Source organism: Ostrinia furnacalis, unplaced genomic scaffold (genome assembly GCF_004193835.3).
Source record: "Ostrinia furnacalis isolate ACB-3 unplaced genomic scaffold, ASM419383v2 OfSCF0868, whole genome shotgun sequence".
Lineage (NCBI taxonomy): Eukaryota > Metazoa > Arthropoda > Insecta > Lepidoptera > Crambidae > Ostrinia > Ostrinia furnacalis.
In genome coordinates this window covers 202443-226371 of record NW_021131107.1, presented here as the reverse complement: position 1 = coordinate 226371, position 23929 = coordinate 202443, and the positions used below count along the sequence as shown (strand labels likewise).

Sequence of the window (23929 nt, the reverse complement as noted above, 5' to 3'; positions counted from 1 at the left end):
CAGAGTTTCAAACTGGTCGCGTCATGTGTGGTCTCTCAACGGACGCTATGGCAGAAACTTAGATGCAACTCAAAAGTAACTAGCAGTTGCAGTATCGTTGCAGTTGCGTTTCACCGTCTGTTCTGGGCCTAAGCCCTCAGATTGTATCTTAATTCAACAATATAGATAGACTACTAGCAGTGTATGGATCAATACATATCTATCCAACTCGATTTGCGTAAACAATAAGATTACTAAAAATGCTTCCTTGTTTTTTCCAGATGCACTAATTTTGAATAGTTCGGAATCGGGCCACGGTGCTTATTTAAAAGGTGGTGGAAGAAGGATCTTATCTAAAGATAAGTAGAAAACGAGCATCATTTCTGGAAATATTGCCCAGTAATATCCCGTCTATTTGGTACCAATTTACATTGTTTGTGGCAAGATATTGCTTTAAAAATGTTGCTCGTTTCATCATCGCTCGTCGATCCGTATTTCCCGTTCTATCTGTCGCTTATGGGATATGTTTTCGATATAATATAATTTATTGTCTGAAAACACGGACAGACATCGTCTTATGCAATACAATCTCTCTTGTAGAAATCGAGAGTGACCATAGACAAGGATTCACTGATGATTTAACAACACCTCTTGTTTCGACTTGTGTGGAAATAATGATTCGCCCCATTCATTAGTATTAACAGTGGCGTAGCCAGTGTGTTTTATCACTGGTAGCTACAGAGCCCTCAGGGCCGAAATGTGAAGTTATTTTTTTAACATGAAAGGGCCTCCTTAAATTGGGCCCCAACTGATTTTTTCATTAACTTTCGTCAAGCCGTGAGTACACATTATGTAGCTCATAAAAATGTTACGTTAAGACCCGTTTCTCTATTTTACTTAAAATCTTTGTCTATGGTCAGTCATCCATTACCATCATCCTTGTCTATGGTCTCTGGTCAAGTACCGGCTCACCAGTTGGGCTTCTTGTGCGAGATGGTCCACTGCTGGTATGTGTTTCTGGAGTCACACGGCGCGAGGCCGAGTGTCCTCGCGTGGGGCTGCAGCGTGAGGCAATAGCCGTGCAGTCGGTGGATCAGCTGGCTGTTTTCTTCTTCGTACCTGGAAGGGAAATGGTCAATGTAATTCAGGGTTTGGGCAAATGTAATAAGTCAGAACTAGACAAGGGGGCGTCCATTAATTACGTGAGACAATTTTGGCTATTTTTCAATCCCCCCTCCCCCCTGGTGAGATTCCGTGAGGTTTTGCTTGTGGCAGAATAAGCACGCGGGGCGATCACCAAACTTTAAAATAGGTAGTTGAAACAGACTACAGCTAATTTTCATAGTGGACTGTACCATACGATAAACATGTCAGTCAATTTGACAACCTTTGTCGGAAACATTATTCAATGAAAATATTGTCCGAACCCTTAGTATTTCTCTTCGACAAATACATTAACACATCGTGAACCACTTTTCTTTCACGACTATAAAAATATTTTAGCAATTTAATTCACAAAATCAATTGCACACATTTAAAATAAAGTTTGTTTACACTTTGACAACAATAGACTGACATGCAAGGTGGCATGTCAATGAAGTTTTCAGTTACTGTTGCCATTAAAAGAAATTAGTACCATTAGTTTTCCGCAACATGGCGAGGGTTTTTATGTTCCTGGTCAGGCTATATCTTAATTCAACAATAATAGATAGACTACTAGCAGTGTATGGATCAATAAATATCTATCTAAACTCGATTTACGTTATTAATAAGAATTCTTGCTTTAGTTTTTTCTAGTTGCACTAATTTTGAATAGTTCGGAATCGGGCCACGGTGCTTATTTAAAAGGTGGTGGAAGAAGGATCTTATCTAAAGATAAGTAGAAAACGAGCACCATTTTTGGCAATATTGCCCAGGAATCTCGTCTATTTGGTACCAATTTACATTGTTTTTGGCAAGATATTGCTTTAAAAATGTTGCTCGTTTCATCATCGCTCGTCGTTCCGTATTTCCCGTTCTATCTGTCGCTTATGGGATATGTTTTCGATATAATATAATTTATTGTCTGAAAACACGGACAGACATCGTCTTATGCAGTAATCTCTCTTGTAGAAATCGAGAGTGACCATAGACAAGGATTCACAATTGATATAACCACACCTCTTGTTTCGACTTGTGTGGAAATAATGAGGGCATGAATCACAATACTGCCGATATACTTCATAAAGAACTATAGTCGTCTAAAATGGCTCCAAAGGCTTAACAAGTTCTTCATACTTATTCGCCCCATTAGTATTATCAGGGGCGTAGCCAGTGTGTTTTATCAATAGTACAGACTACGGAGCCCTGGGCTACCGAGCCCTTAGAGCCGAAATGTGAAAATTTATTATTTTTTTGAACATGAAAGGGCCTCCTTAAATTGGGCCCCAACCAATTTTTTATTAACTTCGTCAAGCCGTGAGTACACATTATGAAGCTCATAAAAATGTTGCGTTAAGACCCGTATTTCTCTATTTTAGTTAAAATCTTTGTCTATGGTCAGTCATCCCTCAGCATCATCCTTGTCTATGGTCTCTGGTCAACTACCGGCTCACCAGTTGGGCTTCTTGTGCGAGATGGTCCACTGCTGGTACGTGTTTCGTGAGTCGCACGGTGCGAGGCCGAGTGTCCTCGCGTGGGGCTGCAGCGTGAGGCAATAGCCGTGCAGTCGGTGGATCAGCTGGCTGTTTTCTTCTTCGTACCTGGAAGGGAAATGGTCATTAAATGGTTTGGTCAAATGTAATAAATCAATACTAAAGCCCGGTCGCCGAGCACGTAGAATTTCGTCCAATGACCCCAAGCTATCCATCCTTATCGCTCGCGCATAGTTATATTGCTGTCGCGCTCGCACACTCACTGCGGTCGCACAGTCACGACAGCAATATAAGGATGGGTAGCTTGGGGTCATTGGACGAAATTCTACGTGTTCGGCGACCGGACTATAGACAACTTTTGCAATTTTTTGTGGCAGAATAAGGACTATTTACGACATCGATTGTACGAGTAGCTGGCTGTTGTATCCTGGCATGATGACGTAGCGTGAGCGGCTAGCTGTTGCTGGCAACAGCTACCAACAGCAAGCTACTTCTCCGTTTCATGATGACGTAGGATGACGTAGTGTAAGTAGCTTAATGCCGGAGCTGTGGCATGATGACGTACCTTAAGAGGCTGGCAGTTGCCGGAGCCGTGCATTGATGAAGTGCTGTGAGTGACTTAGTGCCGGAGCCGTGACATGATGACGTACTGTGAGTGACTTGGTGCCGGAGCTGTGGCATGATGACGTACTGTGAGCACCTTTCTATGAAGACGTACTGTGAGTGACTGGCTGTTGCCGGAGTCGTGGCAGAATGACGTACTGTGAGTGGCTGGCTGATGACGGAACCATGCTGTGAATGACTTGGTGCCGGAGCTGTGGCATGATGACGTACTGTGAGCGCCTTGCTATGAAGACGTACTGTGAGTGACTGGCGGTTGGCGGAGTCGTGGCAGAATGACGTACTGTGAGTGGCTGGCTGATGACGGAGCCGTGCTGTGAGTGACTTGGTGCCAGAGCTGTGGCATGATGAGTGATGACGTACTGTGAGCGCCTGCTATGAAGACGTACTGTGAGTGACTGGCTGTTGCTGGAGCCGTGGCAGAATGACGTACTGTGAGTGGCTGGCTGATCACGGAGCCGTGCTGTAAGTGACTTGGTGCCAGAGCTGTGGCAAAATGACGTACTGTAAGCGCCTTGCTATGAAGACGTACTGTGAGTGACTGGCTGTTGCTGGAACTGTGTCACGATGACGTAGTACGAGTGCCAGAGCTGTGCCATGATGACGCGCTGCAAATATTACACTAGCTACTACACACTACAGCCTACCTCCAGGGCCCGTCGACGGTGCCGAGGCGGCAGATGGCCTGCTTGACGCTGTCGGTGTCGGCTTCCACGCAGCGCTNTGCCAACAGCTACCAAAGGCTCGTAGCTAGGAATTTAACAGAAAGTTGCTAGATTGAGTATTTTTTTCTCCCTAAAAAGTAGCTAGAAGTAGCTGAATTCCGAAGTAAATAAAATACTAAAGAAATAAAACACTGAAGTTAATAAATCAGCTATAAACTTTAAAATCAACTTAACTTTAATACTGTGACTACTTAATTAACAAAAAAAGAAGACAATATTTTGATTATCTACCGATTTAAGTGAGTCGAATCGTAATTGCTAATACTAATTTTCTTTGTCGGGTATGCCGCTACCATAACTTTGTAAAAATATATCATAATCAATAGAAAAAGTAGCTAAAAAGTTTAGCTACAAGTTAAAAAAAATTGTAGCTGCGTGACATCAAAAAGTTGCTAAATCTAGCTATAAAGTAGCTAAGTTGGCAACACTGCCCCCCAGTATTTTGAGGTTACCTACCGATTCGTAGATTGAAAGACAATCCCCCCCCCGTATCAATCTGCGCGACTTGTGTCACCCCCTGATGCTTGGCACCCGGGGCGGACCGCCCCCCCTTACGCTGCTACTGCCCGTAACATGACGTATTGTGACTAATGTGAGTGTCTTGTTGCCGGAGCTGTGGCATGATAACCTACTATAAGTGATTTGTTGGCGTTGCTAGAGCCGTGGCATGATAACGTACGGTGAGTGGTTGGTGCCGTAGCTGTATAATGACGCGATGACGTAGTGTGAGCGGTGAGCTATTGACGGAGCCGTGGCACGATAACTTAATGTGAGTGACTTGGTGACGGAGCCGTGGCATGATAACGTACTGTGACTTAGTGACGGAGCCGTGGCATGATGACGTACTGTGACTTAGTGACGGAGCCGTGACATGATGACGTATTGTGAGTGGCTTATTGCCAGTGCAATGGCATAATGACGTACTGTGTCTAGCTTGTTGCCGGAGCTATGGCATGATGACGCGCTGCGAATATCACATTAGCTACTGTAGCCTACCTCCAGGGCCCGTCGACGGTGCCGAGGCGGCAGATGGCCTACTTGACGCTGTCGGTGTCGGCTTCCACGCAGCGTTCGCCGACTCCTAGCTGACCAGCTTCGTTGAGCCGGAACAACTGGCTGTAGCTAGAGCTGATGACGGAGCCGTGCTGTGAGTGACTTGGTGCCAGAGCTTTGGCATGATGAGTGATGACGTACTGTGAGTGCCTGCTATGAAGACGTACTGTGAGTGACTGGCGGTTGCCGGAGTCGTGGCAGAATGACGTACTGTGAGTGGCTGGCTGATGACGGAACTGTGCTGTGAATGACTTGGTGCCGGAGCTGTGGCATGATGACGTACTGTGAGTGACTGGCGGTTGCCGGAGCCGTGTCACGATGATGTAGTGCCAGTGCCAGAGCTGTGGCATGATGACACGCTGCGAATATCACACTAGCTTCTACACACTACAGCCTACCTCCAGGGCCCGTCGACTGTGCCGAGGCGGCAGATGGCCTGCTTGACGCTGTCGGTGTCGGCTTCCACGCAGCGCTCGCCGACGCCTAACTGACCAGCTTCGTTGAGCTGCAACAGCTGGCTGTAGCTAGAGCTGATGACGGAGCCGTGCTGTGATGGTGTGCTGTGAGTGACTTGGTGCCAGAGCTTTGGCATGATGAGTGATGACGTACTGTGAGTGCCTGCTATGAAGACGTACTGTGAGTGACTGGCTGTTGCCGGAGTCGTGGCAGAATGACGTACTGTGAGTGGCTGGCTGATGACGGAACCGTGCTGTGAATGACTTGGTGCCGGAGCTGTGGCATGATGACGTACTGTGAGCACCTTTCTATGAAGACGTACTGTGAGTGACTGGCGGTTGCCGGAGCCGTGTCACGATGACGTAGTGCCAGTGCCAGAGCTGTGCCATGATGACGCGCTGCGAATATCACACTAGCTTCTACACACTACAGCCTACCTCCAGGGCCCGTCGACGGTGCCGAGGCGGCAGATGGCCTGCTTGACGCTGTCGGTGTCGGCTTCCACGCAGCGTTCGCCGACGCCTAACTGACCAGCTTCATTGAGCCGGAACAACTGGCTGTTACCAGAGCCGTGGCACGATGACGTACCTGTAAACGTCACAGAGTTGTGATGTAACTTTTTACTTTAACTACGTCAAAAGACAAAGACGTACACTGCTGGACAAAGGCCTCTCCTGAGGATTTCTTTCCATAATGATCACTCATGCGCTGCCTTTCAGCAGTTCTACGGGCTATGTCGGTTACTTTGGTTTTTCTATTTTAGCTTAGAAATAGTGAAGTAATTGAGAGTACATTTATAATTTAGTTGAAATGGATTTGCAATATTTCAAACTCAATTTTTTTTTTAGCGTAACTTTGAAAAGACAGACAAAACGTAATAGTAACTCATTAAAAAGTTATTAATCCATTAGGTACGGTCTTTATCAATGAGTTATGTGAAGTTAACTTGATAAATTAATACTGATTAAGCGATTATAGCCAAGAAAACTAATAATGTGTTTTACACTTCATCAACATGATACAATGTTTAAATCCACTTCCTAAAACAAAATATTATATTACTCAGCTGGTAATGTTGTCTCAAGTGGTAATAAATGATAACTATTATTATTATCCTAATATTTCACGAAATTGACTTACTTACTATAGGATTAGCGCTTAACTTAGTGCCTGAGGAATTGGACCGGAACGGGAGGGTGATTTTGCGACAGTTAAACGTCAGTGAGACTTCAGATTTGTAAACACTGTCACGCCATAATATTATGTCAATATTACCCCTCCCGTGACGCTTCCATTCCTCAGGCAATGACTGAGTTAAAAGCTTGACCTATAGCGAGAGTAGGTACATTAGAGAGTACATTTACTTTACTTACCAATATAAGCAGGCGCAGCCTTGCCCATGGTGTCCAAGCAAACCCCAGTGGCTTTATTCTTCACCATCCCCCAGTGAATGTTCTTCGGAAGCTTCGGGAACTTATCGTATACATCGTAAGCCACATTCTCCATGAACCACCCGAAACTCTTGCACTTCAACTTCTCTTTCAAAGCGACTTGCTCGCTTATGTCGCCCATGTCCAAAAATCTCGCCATTGGCTCTCTGGTATAAAAGTATTCCTTGTGCTCCTCATCAAACCACGTCTCAATAACTCTCTTGTAGTTAATAGTGATTAAGGACCCCTTGCGATTCTTTGCCAGGTTGCCAAAGGAGTACGGCATAAACGCTCTATAAACGTGGCCGACTCTTGAGCATGGAACCCATTCGATACTGCCCCCGCATTGCCAGATTTTGAAACTTAATTCGAAATTCTCGCCACCCCATACCAGTAAACCGGGGTCGTATGCTCCAATTTCGAGGAAATACCGTCTGTTGATTGCGAATAGACCCCCAGCGTGTGTCGGACTTTTGTAAGGTTCCGATTTGTGTTTGTGACGACTGTCTTCCCTTTCAGGCACTTCGTTCTCTTTGTACAGCATACCCCATTCGAAGATACCCCTGTAATTTGTGCCGTGCTGGTACACCGGTCTGTATTCGAAGGTTTTGTGGTCTACACCGTCTATGACGGGCACTGTCATGATTCTGTAATCGCGGTAGATGGGAGCTAGAAGAGGAGGGAGCCAGTTGAGGTTGACTTCGCAGTGAGCATCAAGGAAGACTATGACTTCGCCCGTAGCCTCTTGGGCGCCCCTAGATCGCGTACGGATCAATCCTTCTCTTTGAGTATTGCGGATAAGCCGCACTTTGCCGTTAAATCGTTTTATGTAGTTGTCGAGGTTACTTTTCAGGTTTTCTTTATCGGAGAAATCGTCGACCTGAATAAATAGAAAGGGGTAAATCGAGGCAGTTGCGATAAGCGATTGTTAGGCATCTAAAACTGGCCTGAGATGAGAATTATTTCAATCCGTCTACTATCTAAATTAACTACAGAGAAACGCTTATAATAATGGAATCGCCAACCTTCGGGAACAATTAAAACTAATGGGCATAAATCCTATTAATAACTTTTCAATAAATTACCACAAACTGTTGTAGAATTGCCCATTCATAAATTTAAAGCACATATCAAAAACACCTTAATGAAAAAGGGCTACTAATAAGTTGATAATTATATAAAAGATAATAATGTTTGGAATGTTTAACTACCTAGCTCGCATCAATACTTATGACTATAATTTGTATATTTCAAAGACTGTAAAACCTTGAAAAGGAGGCTGACAATAGTGACTGAGTTTCTTGCGCTGCTTCTTCTCAGCACTGGCCCATTTATTGTCCCGAAGCAGTGGTAGGGTTAATATTGGGACGTGTAAAAGCGCTTTTTTAAAGCCTATTTGCAAAAATAAATGAATTTTATGAATTTTATTTTAATAACTATTAATTAACACCCTAATAATCTCACTTAAAATTAATTAAAGAAAGTGCGTGAGTTCGTGTTTTTCGCCAATCACTCGTCAACGGTTGAATGCAGTTGGATTAGAAATGAAAACATTGGTTAGTAATTAGTATGCACGATACAAGCACTGTAATCTGGTGTACTACATATGATTGTAATGTATGCTGTTTGAAAAAAAAAACAAGCGACAATAGAGTTAGTTTTTGTTGGGATATTGCTTGATTCTCATAGGAGTTTGCCAATGCTGTTGACATAATAATCGGGTCACGAATTGGATGTTGACTGTAACTACAGACGAAATATTCAATTACAGAATATTATTGTGAATTTCGGCTGAATTGCGATGTGGTGACGTTGTAACATTGAGTGAGCGTGAGGGCTTTTCAGGCCTGTTGCATCGATTGCTAGGCATCTTAGTTGGCATTTTCAATTAGCCTTATTTCAGGATTATAGAGTTTAAAAAATACCAACGTAAAGTTGAATTCGCGAGTCGATATAAGATTCAGAGCTACCTCCTAATGCTGTTAAGAAATTTCAGATCTAGGCACGTTACGCTGTAACACTGTAGGTACCTAACATAAACAACTAGATACATCTGAAAATAATACGTATAACGAATTATCATTATAGAATGTAAATCCTAAAGGTCATGGTCAATCTGACCTGACCATGACCTTTTGATTGGTTTGCATTTGGTTGTTGATTCAGTTTGAACAGAAATTAGTGTGCGACTTGCATTTAAGAGTATTATTGTACTATTTTGAGCAGCTGTGGTGACTCACAAACTCGTAAATCGGGCGCCTTTTTGGCACGAAAATATCTGTGTATAATTTTAAATCTCTTTGTTCCTTTTTAATTTTATTTTGTGTCAAATAAAGTTTTTCTTATCTTATCTTAAAACACTAAGGCCCAGAACAGACAATGAAACGCAACTGCAACGAAACTGCAACTGCTAGTTACTTTTGAGTTGCATCTAAGTTTCTGCCATAGTAATCGATCAGTTTGAAAGTTTCAAACTGGTCGCGTCATATGTGGTCTGTCAAAGGACGCTATGGCAGAAACTTAGTTTCGTTGCAGTGCGTTTCACCGTCTGTTCTGGGCCTAAGGAAAACTTACCAAAACAATTTCGTGCAGTACATTCGGCGGGGATCGCTCTATGACCGTGTGGACTGTCCTCATCAGCACTGAGAAGCCTTCGTTGTGGAAGACGATGATCACAGAAGTACTCGGCAAGTCCTCAGGATAGTGCCAATATCTGCATTCGTCCAGCCTAGTGTCTGGGATAGACCTGAAAGAATGCCAATCAAATAAAACAAGGGCCTCTTTTTACTACACCAGAAAGAAGGTTATGTTTTTGTGTGATGTTTCATAAATTGAACAACAGAGATCTTTATCTGCTACAAATTAAGGGCAGAGTTCTGTCAACCATAAAAAGTTAGATTTTATAAAAGAGAATGTGTTTCAGTCACATGCAGGAGTTACATAGACTATAATAATATTATGTATGTATATGTATTGGCTTAAATTATTCTGACATGTTAGTAATTTGTTAAAGGTATACAATTTGGTTAATTTAAGATTTGTTAATAGGTAAAATAGTTTAAAACTTCTACTGCATAAGCAGTTACAAATAATACTAAATAGAAAGTCAGACAAAGACAAATTAATATTGGAAAGAAAGTGTAAAAAGTAAAAGGAAACCATAAAGGACAAAAATATATTTAAGAATCTAGCTATGATAAGTATCTTAAAACTTACTAAGTAATTAGAAAAACCATTTATCAAGATACAAAAGTTAATCCTTTTTCAATTTTAGATAACTGTAACATATTACTGATGGAGTTTGCAGAAATGGAAAAATCTAAATTGTTTAAACTCATATTAATTACATAACAATTCTGCCTCATTGTGTCTAATTGGATTAATTAGTTAACCACAGGGGTCAGGTTCAATTATGTAATGATTGACCAGATAAGGCACAGCTAGTAGGCACAAGATAATGTGATGGAAACTAACATAGCATTATGTTAATAACACATGTTAGTAATAAATAATACTTTTTTTAGATGTTCCTTCATTGTTTATCAAATTAAACTTTATTTACTAAATATTTAACAAGGTATTTTTTTTACTATTAGTAATACATAGTTTTTACTTGCATAAATGAATCATTTGCTGTTTTATAAACCTATAGGGGAATAATAGATCTAAGTATGACATTAAAACATTGAGTAAAGAAGATTGATAATGTTGTTATACCTGTTCATTGCTATGTCATCAGAAGCAGCAATATTCATGCCATATTCACTCTCGGACTCTGCGATGTCGTTGGCTCGGTCCTGAGACATGTGGTACGGCTTCCCCTCTTCTCCTGGACCTTTCACCGTCCTTAAGTCCTTCGGTTCAAAGTTTCCCAGTTCTGGGGAATGCACAAATGTTATAGGACATTGAATAAAGGATAAGAGCAAAGTTATAACTGATTTCATGTATAAAATATGTTATGCAAATGTTTTTATGTACTATATGGGTGGGATTGTGTACACAGTCCTTTGCAAATATGTAAATACTTCGTGCTAAGGAAAAAAACATAAATAATAAGAAGGTAACAAACAAATCATAACTGCACACGAAATAAGAACAATCAAAGTATTGTTTATTTAATCACAAATTTACGATCTGAAATCGAATACATGTTATAAAATGACGTAGGAAAACAATGTAACGCGGACGTAGACACGCCGGCACGCTGACTAGGGCAAATAACTGTTTATACAAGTTCATAAATGCCATAAGCCACCACAATTGCCCAATCGGTCTTACAACCACTTACCTGATTTTAATGTAGGATACACATCACGATGGAACTTATAATAACCAACTTGAGCTTCTGAGTCGATCATTTCGTCAGCAACATACGAGTTATTCTCGCTAGACCATTTGTGCAGAGCGTAAACTAAAAGTAACAAAACAGCGCATCCCGCTCCCATTCGCACAATCCTACCACGTCTTACGTTTGTAATCCTCATTTTCATTTGAGTTTTATATGCGCATAACAAACTTTACAAGTATTTTCGAATTAATTGGGATTTTTAAAACTTGAGAAAATCCTCCACTCGCTACTAACTCGCCTGGATGACGTTTACACGAATTGACAACAGTTTGACACTGACAAGTTACAACCAACAAACAACTGCTAAACGTTTTGTTTCAGTTTTTTTGAGGAATTATTAAAAATTATTAGAGCATTTTTACGTGATCCTCGTGTGGTTTGTTTGAGGAAGGCCTAAGGGAAAGAAGACTATGAGCTGTGCAATTGATCAATTCACTTTCTTGTAGCACTAAAGTTTGCTTATAAAGGAAAATCACAGCTAGTATCAATCAGAACATCCTCATCACTAGTTGACATGTTCTGCTCCTGCTCTATGGTTGTTTGTTTACGTTCAAAATCCCTTCAAAAATTGAATCCGTTGAAACTCGAAAAAGTTGAAATTGGTTAAATATAATTAATTCTCAGTATATTTCTTTCAGCAATTTTTGAGAACTTGAGATTGCTCATTATTTTTCTGTGAGTTATTCGTTGTGTCCAAATTATTAACAATAAACATGGAGAGAGGTGAGTGGACGAACACAGAATCAAATGTTTTGTTTTCATCGGAAACTTTCACAATTAATTGAGTTGTTACTTACAGTGCAAGCTTATATGGAGATTTTTATCAGCAATTGGAATGGAGAGTTTCCAAACTATCCTCTGACTGCCGCCGATCTAAAAAAGCCTCATGCCGTGATGGGCGCTTTGTTTCAAGTGTTTGACCGGTTAGGCATCGACAGGGATGCTGTTTTATCGGTATGAGCGATTCTTTCAGTCTCTCTAATGATTAAAACCTCTGTATACTCAAATTCCAACCCTTAAAACTAAATATCGCTGTTTTAGCCCCCACCGGAAGAAGACCGCAACGATCACACAATATACTACTGGGACCTAGTACCAGTCATCAACATGACTCGCGTCATTAACCATCTCGTGTCCGTCATGCCACAAGTGGATGCAACTATCAGTGTGACCCATTTCCTGCAGCCAACGTCCACAACGTCCCACTCTATCTTACTTTTGCTGTTTAATTTGATGGTCTTCAATGAAGAGCGTTTGAGGACTATTGCACCTCATGAAGAGGAGCTCTTTGCTAAGACTGATCAGGTAATATCCTTATTTTAAGTACTTCTTTAGATACCACTCAATATTCCATAATAAATAAGAATCCAGATGATACATGTGTGTGCATGTTCTACTAATATTTTGTGTCCTTTTCAGGTGAAAACATTAGAAGATAGGAAGAACAGGTTACTTGAAATGTTGAATGAGCAAGCAGAAGAAAAAGGCAAGCGTCAAGAGAGACTGGAAAAGGTAATTATTTATTGCAATCTAGTATTATCAAACTTATTTATTTAATGACGTTAACATTTTGCAAATGGATGCATCAGTTGAACTAACATTTCAGTTTATTAAACCGTTACCTGTCATAATTCTTGCAATTTATTTATTTGTACATAATAATCTGGCTTGTACTTTTACAGTTAAATGAAGACATAAAGCAGTTTGAAGATGAGCTAAAGCAAGAAAAGGAGGCTCATGATGAAGAAAAACAAGAATTAGAGGCAATATTGAAAGAGAATCACCAGATTGAGGTAGTTTTAGAGCAGAAAAAAGGTCTCCGAGATGCAATCCTGGCTGAGGTGGCTCGGAAGAGAGCTTTGAGGGTGTATGACGCTGATGATATCAAGGCTCAGGCAGAGCAAGCGGCTCAGAATGTTCAAGAGGCAGAAGAGAAGCTGAATACTCTCCGTGCTACATTAATGCAGAAGGAAAACAGCTTGAAAAATCTGCAGACCATCAAGCCTAGTTTAGATACGGCTAACAATCTTCTGCATGAGATTATGAAGTTATCAGACAGTCTGAAGTAAGTTATTTATTAATATTTATATGCCTTTTAACTTAACTCACTGTATACCAGAGGCTTTATTTTATTTATGTATTTACTGATTTAAATCTATTAATAGATTATACAACTGTGTCAATTTGTACAGTATAAATAGCTGTGTAATTATAGAATAAATTAAAAGTGTAACATTGCACCTGTAATAAATACTGCAACATTGAATAATATTTGCGTAACTAAATGATATTACTTCACATGTAAATAAATTGAACATATTTATTTATTTTCTCAGGGATTACGAATCAGGTGATCTGGACTCGGACAGCAAGGAGGGTGAATTAGATGTGCTGAACACGGAGTTATCGGAGTTGCAAGTTCAGCTCGGGGAACTGAAGGCAGCCCGGGAGGAGACCTGCCTCAAACGGCAGGAGAGCCAGGCCAAGAGGCAGCAGGATAAAACTCTAGCGCAGAGGTGAGTATTCGTGGAGATAGTACATCAGACTTCCATTAAGACGCCTTGCAGTCACTGGCGTACCTTGCAGTCACTGGCGTACCTTGCAGTCACTGGCGTACCTTTCAGTCACTGGCGTACCTTGCAGTCACTGGCGTACCTTGCAGTCACTGGCGTATCTTGCAGTCAATGGCGTACCTTGCAGTCACTGGCGTACCTTGCAGTCACTAGGCCCAGTTTCCACCAAGAGTGAAGCAGAAAAGTGTTACGAATAACCATTCAGTCAGATTTCACTATTTCCACTCCACTCCGCTTCGGTGGAAATGGATCGCGCGGAGAAGAGAGCAGTGTCGGACGGACTAATTTTTCTATATAATTTAAAAGAGAGAAAGAAAGAAAAACATTTATTTAAATGCAAGCGCATTTATGAAAGCCGCTGTGCCGTGCCGCACCGTATTCATCGAGACAGCAGTTAGACTGACAGCTGACAGTAGCTGTCACAACTCGTCTCCTCTCCGCTCCGCTTTGGTAGAAATAGCCTGCCAGCTTCGCCGAACATCTCTCGTCTCCGCTCCGCCTTGGTGGTGTCTAAAGTGGTCTTAACATTATTGTTGCAAAATAGCTCCTATTAGAACGGAATAAGGTTCCAGTGTTTATAACGGCGGGAGCGCCGATACCGGGATGGTTTATCGCCTAGAGAAAATACTATTGTTATGATGAATACCTACAAGTTTTTATACCCGGCGACATAGATATGTTATACTATACTAATGTCTGGTGTCCCTTCTTTGCTCACCCCTTTTGAGAGATATCGAACTCAAGTCGATGTCTCTCCGAAGGCGCGAAGCCACAACAAGGGCTCTCGAGGAAGACCAGTTTCTTGACATGCCCTTACGAGCATGTCAGGATAAATGCTGAGCGGGAGCCTATTGACACAGTGGCCCACTATTTTCTTTATTCATTCCGTGTTGTTATTATCTATCTATATATATAAAAGAAAGTCGTGTTAGTTACTCCACTTATAACTCAAGAACGGCTGAACCGATTTAGCTGAAAATTGTCAGGGAGGTAGTTTAGAGCCAGGAGAAGGACATAGGATACTTTTTATCCCGTTCGAAATTAAAAAAAAAATCTGCTTATTTATTGTCATTAAGGCGGAACAAAGTTCGCCGGGTCAGCTAGTTGTTTATAATTTGTGCTTACTGTATTCAATAAAGTCTATTTCTTTCTTTCTTTTTTATACAATCCATACTTATCTACTTACTGTGTTTATTCAATCTGACTTATTTGACTAATATTAGCATATTCGACTAAGCATATTAAGTAGGTTCCATACTTATCTTCTTAGTATGTTTATCCAATCTGACTTATTTGACTAATATTAGCATATTCGACTAAGCATATTAAGCAGGTTTTAAAAAACGTATATTATGTTTCAGCGCGTTACGAGATGCAGAAGAAAAGGACAAAAAATGCCGCGAACGTTCAAAGAAAGCACAACAGCGCACACAAGAGCTCAAGGAGGAAACTGCTAAATACGAGGCCAGCAAGTCGGAAGGGATGGAGACACTAGCTAAGATGAGAAACGATTTCATTAGCGAGGTATTTACTATTATTTTACGAGTTTTTGTCTTTATACTTTACTAGCGGCCGCCCGCGACTTCGTACGCGTGGATCCCGTTTTACCCCCTTTGGGGTTGAATTTTGTAAAATCCCGTCTTGGTGAGCACCTACGTTCTAAAAGGAACCTTCATGAAAAATTTGAGACTCGTACTTGCAGTTTCTGAGATTTCGTGATGAGTGAGTCAGTCAGTGACCTTTCGTTTTTATATAGATAGAAAAGTGCCTGGGCAAAGTCCAAATTATGTATTTTTTTTACAGATCAAATCATTGGAAGAGGCATTATTGAAGAAGGTGACAGAAGCAGAGAAGAGAATAGAAGATAAACTGCGTAATAGGAACTTGTGATAAGTGTAGGTTCTAAGTTAATATTATTTTCTTGAATTTATGAATATGAAGAGAAATAGTGTTGAAAACTGTTCAAACTCAAAATTAATGAATAAAATTGTTATTGTATTTTAGTACTGGATTTTTTATTGCATCTCAGGAACCTTAAAGTGTGCTCAATCGAAAAATAGGACAAACAAAAACGACAGCATTAATTTAACAGTATTCTTTTAATTATTTCTTGACATAGGAATATCCTCGGTTTATACAGCTGTTGATACTTATGGACTAATAGCTGTGCTAACAGTAAAGTAAAATTAATCAATTGATTTCATAATTATATTGCAAAAATAAAAATTCGTACTTTATACTGTTATGTTACTTCTCGCATCATATCACTTAAAAATATTTTGTTTTTAATTTTTATAATACCTACCTACCTGTGTACCTACTTAGTTTTACTGTGTACCAGTTTCAAACTGGTCGCGTCACGTGTGGTCTCTCAACGGACGCTATGGCAGAAACTTAGATGCAACTCAAAAGTAACTAGCAGTTGCAGTTTCGTTGCAGTTGCGTTTCACCGTCTGTTCTGGGCCTTAGTTTTACTGTGTACCAGTTTCAAACTGGTCGCGTCATTTGTGGTCTCTCAACGGACGCTATGGCAGAAACTTAGATGCAACTCAAAAGTAACCAGTTTCGTTGCAGTTGCGTTTCACCGTCTGTTCTGGGCCTTACTTTTTTGGTCGTTGAGCAGTATCGTCTCCGCTTTGGGTATTAACCAATTTTAGTTCTAACATATAATAGTAGTCTTTGGTTCTAACTAATTAGTTGGTACAGCACAGTACATTTTTGTTGCACCTTATTACTACTACACATAAGACACATTATGCCACATGTTTTGAATGCTTAGCAGTTGCTGATGTCAGGCAGGGATCCTTGGCAGTGGTTCTTCCAGCCATACCAAGCCCTGAATCCATGGCGTTTGTAAATCTTTTTAGCGCAGGTCGCAGCCTTCGTGATGTCGTCGGTTGTAAGCTCTGTAAGAATATCACATGAGTTTATTCAGTGAAATGCTTAAATTTCTAGGAGGGTGTCCTTTGATGGCGTTTGTATTTCATCATCAACATCATAAATCATCTTTAGGTCATTTGTAGACTCCGCTGACCGACCGACCTTTTCTTATTTACCTACTTAGAGGCAAATGGAAGGTTTTTCCTATCTCCCCACGTTGATGGACGTTTTGGGGAAGCATGTAGATGAAAACCACCTGCTGGAAAGAAATAAAGATATGGCCGAAGGTGGTAGCGAGTTTCGCGCGGAACAGTTGACCATAGAGGAACTGCCTATCTTACCTCTTACTGCCAAACACAACAATGCTGTTTAATTTTGCTGTTATGGCAAGAAGCTTTGGTAAGATGGTGGTAGCTACTCGGGCGGGCTTAGAACACGCCATACCACCAATCAAAATGAGCAGAAAGGTCCTTAATAGGAATCGAACCTGCGACCTCTGGGTTTGAGACAAGTAGTCTTACCACTAGACCACCTAGAACACATGGGGTTAAAGCCTGTGGCGACATGATTACGTAGGTAGTTGACCAGTGGCCACCATTGAAAGAAAGAAAGAAAGAAACATTTATTACGATGAACATTACTTAGTTAAGGACAGAGAACGTATACTGGAAAAAAGGACGAAATAGCACATAAATATTACAAGGAAATAAAAAGTGAACTGAGCAGTGCTATCCTGTCGCAACAGCGATGCCCATCGTAATGGGACTCCACTCAGCATATGCCGTGGCCCACGGTGGGGAAGGCCACGACCCTGGTTTTCAGTGGGCCTCATGCCGTGTCCTCAGTGGATGTTACGGACACTAACCTAAACTGCATATCAACATCAACAAGGCCGTATAAATATACTATAACAATAATAATAATAAGAAAATAGTTGGTCCACTCACCAGCGCAAGTGACGTGGCAGTCTTTGCCGGCGGGGCCCGACCGAGTGCACCAGTAGTTGTCGTTGATCTGGAACAGTCCGTAGTCCTTTGACCCGTTCTTGTTCACTGGGGAGACCTTCCCTGTGTTGCCGCCACTCTCATTTTCTATCAGGCATACCCCTGCGATTTACAAAAATCAGGTAAAAATTGATATAAATATAGGTGTTTTCTACCTTTAAGATAGAGCTTTAGATTATTCGTCTTTAACTTCGGCGGATACGACAAAAAGAATCGTAAGTAAGCAGTTAAGTGCCACGATACTACCACCGCTCTAAAATTGTAGGGCTCCAACGGCCAAAATAAAAACAATTGCGCTGCGCCTGACATATTAATGCACATCTTCAGAATCAGAATTCAAACAAACTGGATTTAGTCTAGACAATGTAGGCCTAAAAACTCCTACTAAAAAGTCCTTGATTTTGATCTTAGGGCGAAAAGACCTTCGTAAAATCTTTCATATTATTCAAATATACTTAAGTTAGACAATCACATTAAACAAATTCCTATCAAAGAAGATGGTTAAAATGAATCAAAACTGGAAAGTAAAACAAACTTACAATCCCTCATCTGGGCCTCCGGGAACCCTTGCGTCCTCAGCTCTTGCACAATTTCGCACCGCCTGAGTCGTACAGCGTCGCTATACCACAAAGCTGCCACGACGAACACTACAACGACTGCCAATCTTGCCATTTTTATATTTTATATTGATATAGTTACTATTGACTATGTCCAAGGAGTTTTGAAAACTGATGCGCTCTGATGCCCAGGAGTGGTTTATATACGCCACGTTTTCCCTGAGACTGCGGGCTTAATACTTATCTCTGTGTATTATGAAATCGGCACATGCATTATTATGTGCGATATGATACGGGAATCCCCCAAGCAAGCGGTTGCTGGGTGTCCGGATTTAACTCGCATTGCGATGAGACGAATGAACTCTGACATTGTAAGATAACTCTACNCGAGTATACCTACTTGTTATCTTGCTGTTAATTTCAAAATAAAATGATTAAAATGTTAGGTATGTACTTAGGTACACTACTCACGGACACGATAGTCCAGAGAAACACTGATTAAATCATTGGAGAAGGCTTTATTGGGGCTACTCCAAAATCATTCCACAATCTTCGCACTCCTTTTCGCATCACATCTGATCTTTAGTTTTTAATTTTTATAGTACCTACCTAAGTACTTCCGTTACTTATTAAGAGATGATAATTATTTCTGTTACAATCTTTTGATCATAGAGCAGCTTCTTAGCTTTGGGTAATCACCAATTTTAGTTCTAANAGTTCTAAAATAAGTTGGTACAGTCTACAGTCTCGTCTTCACCACATCACACTTTTTGTTACACAATAGCACTTATTACAATTAACATAAGATGCCAAATATATTTAGAATGCTTAGCAGTTGCTGATGTCCGGCAGGGATTCTTGGCAGTGGTGGTTCCAGCCACTCCAAGCCGAGAAACCGAAGCGTCTGTAGATCAGCTTGGCGCAGTCCGAAGCCTTCGTGATGTCGTCGGTGATAACCTCTGAAAAAATATCACATTTTAAAGGCATGCAAGGCGTTTGGATTTCATCATAATCATCGGGTCCTTTAGTCTACACTGCAGGAGTACGACTTTCTCTAATTTACCAGATGCAAATGGAGTGGAGGCCTCGTACCGGAAAGCGCAGCGTAGGACGTCCACTAACCGGCTATTGTGGAAATCATTGGGGGAGGCCTATGTTCAGCAGTGGACGTCCTGTGGCTGAAATGATAATCATGATGAAATGGAGGACTTGGCCTACACTCCCTAGTATTCGAGGCGAGCTTCACCACCATAAAGGAACTGGCTATTTTATCTATAACCAAAACACAACAATGCTATTAACATTGTTGTTATGTTAACAAACTTGGTAAGGTGGTGGTAGTCAGCCAGGCTGGTTGTAAAACACGCCCTACGACCAACCAAACCGTTCAGAAAATGCTGCCCACACTGGGGATCAAACCCGGGACCTCTGGTTTTAAGTCAGGTTGTCTCAACCGCAGAGGCCAAAGCCTGTAGCTATAGATGTAGTGACCACCATTAGTCCACTCACCAAACGGGAATATTCTCACCTCTCGTTCCCATCGCTACAACTCTGTGTAGCCAGGATCTACTTGACCGCCAATAAAAACCGTGAAGGTCAAGTCAAGTCAAGCCGTGTGGTGACGGCAGAGTAGAAATACATTTGTCACCAACCCCTACTCTTCCCGCGGGTGTCGTAAGAGGTGACTTAGAGACTACACATCAAACAGAGCAGCAGCGCTCTCTGAAAAACATCAATATTTTAAACTGCGATCTCCAACCCGCCTGCGTGGGGATTATGGCAAAACCCTCCACTATAGTGGACTTTAAAGGGCTGTTGATGATGATGATGATGAAGGTCAAGTTTGTCCCCTAGTCCACTTACCAGCGCAAGGGATGTGGCAAAGGGCGGCAGGGCTCGAACGAGCGCACCACCAGTTGCTGTCGATCTGGAACAGTCCGTAGTCCTTGAACCCGTTCTTTTTTGTCGTAATCTTTCCTGTGTCGCCGCCACTCTCATTCTCTATCAGGCATACCCCTGCGATATACAAAAATCAAGCAAAGAATATCATTAGAGGTGGATCTTTAGAATTCGTCTTTATTTTCGGTAGAAACGAAAAAAAGGAATCGTTAAGCAGTAAAGTCCCGCTCTAAAATTTGAGGGCTCCAATATTAATTCCAACGACGACCACAATAAAATAAGGATGTTACTCTGCATTGCGCCTGATAAATTAATGCACATCTTTACACCGGGCTTTGAACTCAATCAAACTGGTTTTTAATCTGGCCAAAGTACTAAAAAGACCTTGATTTTGATCTTTGGGCGAAATTACCTTCATGAATAGCAAAACTTTGTCAGTTAGGCAAGAAGTTACCTTTATTTAAACATATTTTGTTGATATCAAAATGAGTTAGACAAAAGTTGTAGACGGTTACATTAAATCTCACTCTTCATCGTTCGTTCGTTCGTTTCAGCCAAATGACGTCCACTGCTGGACAAAGGCCTCCCCCAAGGTTTTCCACAATGAACGGTCCTGCGCTGCCCGCATCCAGGCTCTTCCCGCGACCTTTACCAGATCGTCGGTCCACCTAGTAGGAGGCCTGCCCACGCTACGTTTTCCAGCCCGTGGTCGCCACTCGACGAACTTTCCTGCCCCAACGGCCATCGTCTCTACGAGCTATGTGCCCCGCCCACTGCCACTTGATTTTAGCANTAGAAATATATTTGTTGGTATCAAAATAAAGTTAGACAAAAGTTGTAGACGGTTACATTAAATCTCACTCTTCATACGTTGTGGTAAATAGGGTGAATAGACATAGATTAGGAAGTAAATAAACGTACAATCTCTCATCTGGGACTCCGGGAACCCTTGTCTCGTCAGCTCACGCACAATGTCGCACCGCTTGAGTATCTTGGCGTCGCAAGACCACAAAACTGCCACGACGAACAATACGACTGCTAATCCTGCCATTTTTTTTATTGTTACTGTCTGACTGCTACTGGCTACTTATGTCCAAGGAGTTTTAAATACTGATGCGCTCCGATGCCCGGGAGTGGTTTTTATATACGCCACGTTTTTCCTGAGACTGTGGGGTTATCTGTGTGTATGTGAAATCGCAAATGCATTATTAGCATGCGTGGGGAATCCTTCTAACGGTTGCTTGGGTATCGGGATTAAACGACTGAATTTTGATGAGACGAATGCATTTTGACATTACATTTAAGATAACTGTTTTTAATATTTCTAAATAAAACAGTTAAAATGTAGGTACACTACCTAGATCCCTAGAAAATGTAGGTAGTCCAGTAAAAACTTATTATAACATTGGAAGAGGCTTTATTGAAGAAGGTGACAGAAGAGAACATAGAAGATAAACAGACTGCGTAATAGGAACATGTGAAACTTTTTATGATAAGTAAGTGTAGGCATATAATGTGTAGGTTTATTTAATATTTTTGTTCTGGAATTTATTGTATGAAGAGAATCAGTAGTGTTAAGAACTACATAGTTAATAAATAACTAAGATTATTATTGTGTAGTACAGAGTTTTTAATTTCGTAAATTACCTACTTTGCATAGTTACTATCCTAATTTTATTAGTTTAATCTTGCATGACACTGACGAATATACGTCCAGATTTTAAGTAGGAATCATGAATACCTACAGGTTTTCATATAATAAGGAACAAAAACTACAATATACATTATGTAATTTGTTTATTTACTTCTTAGCTTATGAAAGTTTATACAGCTGTTACCAAGTAGGTACCTAAGTAGTACCAAGTGGTAGTGCAGTGAAAAAAATAGTCTCCAAAATCATACTCTTCGCACTACTTTTTGCATCACATCTTAATCTTTAGTTGTTAATTATTATAGTAGGTACCTACCTTCTTCTTATCTGTTACAATCTGTTTGATCGTAGAGCATCTTTTAAGCTTTGGCTAATCATCAATTTTAGTTCTAAGTAATTAGTTCGAAGTAGCTTTTGTCCAGCAGTGGACGTATTTTTCTTCAGACTTCAGACGAATGAGTTGGTACAGTCTACAGTCTCTGGTCCACCACATCACACTTTTTGTTACATCATAGCACTTATTACAACTGACATAAGATATCACATGTTTATTTTGATGCTTAGCAGTTGCTGATGTCAGGCAGGGATCCTTGGCAGTGGTTCCTCCAGCCATACCAAGCCCTGAAGCCATGGCGTTTGTAGATCTTCTTAGCGCAGGTCGAAGCCTTCGTGATGTCGTCGGTGATAACCTCTGCAAGAATATCACATATTAGTGGCATGCTTAATTTTTATCATATTCATCAGGTAATAGTCTACAGTGCAGGAGCACCAACTTCTTGAAGTTACTAGAGGCAATTAAAATATAAAGGCTTGGCCTAGATCTGGGGCTCCCTAACTTATTAGAGAGGCGCGGATTCGACCATAAAAAAAATACGCACCCGCNGCGCCCGTCATCTTCCAGTCCAGATTATTTACTGGTTGTATCGCGCAGTCTGGAATATAATATTCTCTCAGCGGTCGCAGGTTTTTTGAAACTACACAGATGGCCCGCGCTCCCCTTTTCAGGTCTTAGCGTCTCTCTTGAGGGGCGCGCCCCCCACTTTGGGAACCCCTGGCCTAGACTCCCCAAGCTGACCAGACAGGTTGGCGAGCTTCACCCGGAATCTTCAACCATAGAGGAATATATCTCATTTTTAACTGCCGAAACAAAACAATGCTGTTGTTAACATTGTTGTTACGGCAACAAGCATAGGTAAGACCACGGGTAAGACGACCAACCAAAATGTTGCTCCCACTGGGACACCGGGACCTCTGGGTCTACTCACCAGCGCAAGTGACGTGGCAGTCTTTGCCGGCGGGGCCCGACCGAGTGCACCAATATTTGTCGTTGATCTGGAACAGTCCGTAGTCCTTTGACCCATTCTTGTTTGTTGGGGAGACCTTCCCAGTGTTGCCGGCACTCTCATTCTCCACCAGGCACACCCCTGCGATTAAAAAAAAGATAGACTATTAATTAGAGGCCGTTCAGCTTCGCCATAAAAAAAAATATCGTAAAGTATTATTCGTCTCACTGTACAAGTAGGTATAATCGTACGACCGGACCACGGTAGCCGAACCGTTCTAAAATTTTAGGGCTAGTTACTATATTAATTTATTTCGATACCAAAACTAAAAAAAAACACTTGCACTGCGCTCTGCGCCTAATAAATTATTGGTTTTTAGTCCGGACAATACTAAAAAGAACTTGATTTTAATATTTGGGCGATAAGACCTTCATAAAGCAATATCGGCAAGAAACAAAAAGTAAAGTTTATATCAAAATTAGACAATAACGTTAAATAAAGCCATATATCCACAACAAGGGTTAAAATAAATTGAGTTATTGTTACCTTATAAGACAGACATTAGGAAGTAAAAAAAACTTACAATCTCTCATCTGGGACTCTGGGAAACCTTGACTCCTCAGCTCACGCGCAATGTCGCACCGCTTCAGTATTTTAGCTTCGGTAGACCACAAAGCTGCCACGACGAACAACACAACGACTGCTAATCTTGCCATTTTGATTTTTTAACTTACTGACTGCTATTGACTATATCCAAGGAGTTTTCAAAACTGATACGCTGCAATGCCCGGGAGTGGTTTATATACGCCACGTTTTCCTGAGACTGCAGGCTTATCT

At 41.2% G+C, this 23929-nt stretch overlaps 4 protein-coding genes across 5 annotated transcripts; 1 reads left to right on the top strand and 3 right to left on the bottom strand.

Annotated features, from left to right (window-relative positions):
• Positions 1-1671: 1671 nt before the first annotated feature.
• On the bottom strand, positions 1672-11508 carry Pgant7 (N-acetylgalactosaminyltransferase 7). 2 transcript variants are annotated; one of them, XM_028301123.1, is made up of 7 exons: positions 11186-11508; positions 10615-10774; positions 9472-9643; positions 6841-7777; positions 5981-6055; positions 3881-3956; positions 1672-2720 (listed from the first exon to the last, which is right to left on the bottom strand). In XM_028301123.1, exons 1-7 carry the CDS (start codon positions 11385-11387, stop codon positions 2570-2572), a joined length of 1773 nt encoding a protein of 590 aa, XP_028156924.1. In that variant the 5' UTR covers positions 11388-11508; the 3' UTR covers positions 1672-2569. The 2 variants fall into 2 exon arrangements, with proteins under 2 accessions (XP_028156924.1, XP_028156925.1); XM_028301124.1 differs by lacking the exon at positions 3881-3956 and having other exon boundaries at positions 5905-6055.
• A 294-nt stretch (positions 11509-11802) lies between these two features.
• LOC114350354 (trichohyalin) lies at positions 11803-15821 on the top strand. The gene is made up of 8 exons (XM_028301125.1): positions 11803-11968; positions 12045-12199; positions 12287-12550; positions 12665-12757; positions 12928-13310; positions 13582-13761; positions 15180-15342; positions 15622-15821. Exons 1-8 carry the CDS (start codon positions 11959-11961, stop codon positions 15706-15708), a joined length of 1335 nt encoding a protein of 444 aa, XP_028156926.1. The 5' UTR covers positions 11803-11958; the 3' UTR covers positions 15709-15821.
• Positions 15822-16501: 680 nt separating this feature from the next.
• Positions 16502-23883, bottom strand: LOC114350363 (uncharacterized). The gene is made up of 8 exons (XM_028301141.1): positions 23676-23883; positions 23075-23233; positions 22372-22500; positions 20123-20275; positions 19099-19218; positions 18242-18382; positions 17646-17804; positions 16502-16724 (listed from the first exon to the last, which is right to left on the bottom strand). The coding sequence occupies exons 1-8, from the start codon at positions 23806-23808 to the stop codon at positions 16594-16596; spliced, it is 1125 nt and encodes a 374-aa protein (XP_028156942.1). The 5' UTR covers positions 23809-23883; the 3' UTR covers positions 16502-16593.
• Positions 18370-21492, bottom strand: LOC114350350 (lysozyme-like). The gene is made up of 3 exons (XM_028301121.1): positions 21080-21492; positions 20123-20275; positions 18370-19218 (listed from the first exon to the last, which is right to left on the bottom strand). Exons 1-3 carry the CDS (start codon positions 21207-21209, stop codon positions 19088-19090), a joined length of 414 nt encoding a protein of 137 aa, XP_028156922.1. The 5' UTR covers positions 21210-21492; the 3' UTR covers positions 18370-19087.
• Positions 23884-23929: the final 46 nt, after the last annotated feature.

What these genes read in the sequence shown, in the direction of transcription:
- Pgant7 (XM_028301124.1), bottom strand. Translation starts at nt 11,387, where the DNA reads ATGAAAATGAGGATTACAAACGTAAGACGTGGTAGGATTGTGCGAATG. An exon ending in GTATCCTACATTAAAATCAG is followed by an intron (nt 10,775 to 11,185) that starts GTAAGTGGTTGT and finishes TGCATTCCCCAG; the next exon opens with AACTGGGAAACTTTGAACCG. An exon ending in ACCGTCGACGGGCCCTGGAG is followed by an intron (nt 2,721 to 5,904) that starts GTAGGCTGTAGT and finishes TTTCCCTTCCAG; the next exon opens with GTACGAAGAAGAAAACAGCC.
- LOC114350354 (XM_028301125.1), top strand. An exon ending in TCTTTGCTAAGACTGATCAG is followed by an intron (nt 12,551 to 12,664) that starts GTAATATCCTTA and finishes TGTCCTTTTCAG; the next exon opens with GTGAAAACATTAGAAGATAG. An exon ending in GATAAAACTCTAGCGCAGAG is followed by an intron (nt 13,762 to 15,179) that starts GTGAGTATTCGT and finishes ATTATGTTTCAG; the next exon opens with CGCGTTACGAGATGCAGAAG.
- LOC114350350 (XM_028301121.1), bottom strand. Translation starts at nt 21,209, where the DNA reads ATGGCAGGATTAGCAGTCGTATTGTTCGTCGTGGCAGTTTTGTGGTCT. An exon ending in GGAGTCCCAGATGAGAGATT is followed by an intron (nt 20,276 to 21,079) that starts GTACGTTTATTT and finishes TGTATATCGCAG; the next exon opens with GGGTATGCCTGATAGAGAAT. An exon ending in TTGCCACATCCCTTGCGCTG is followed by an intron (nt 19,219 to 20,122) that starts GTAAGTGGACTA and finishes ATATTTTTTCAG; the next exon opens with AGGTTATCACCGACGACATC.
- LOC114350363 (XM_028301141.1), bottom strand. Translation starts at nt 23,808, where the DNA reads ATGGCAAGATTAGCAGTCGTTGTGTTGTTCGTCGTGGCAGCTTTGTGG. An exon ending in CTGCCACGTCACTTGCGCTG is followed by an intron (nt 22,501 to 23,074) that starts GTGAGTAGACCC and finishes ATATTCTTGCAG; the next exon opens with AGGTTATCACCGACGACATC. An exon ending in TTGCCACATCCCTTGCGCTG is followed by an intron (nt 19,219 to 20,122) that starts GTAAGTGGACTA and finishes ATATTTTTTCAG; the next exon opens with AGGTTATCACCGACGACATC.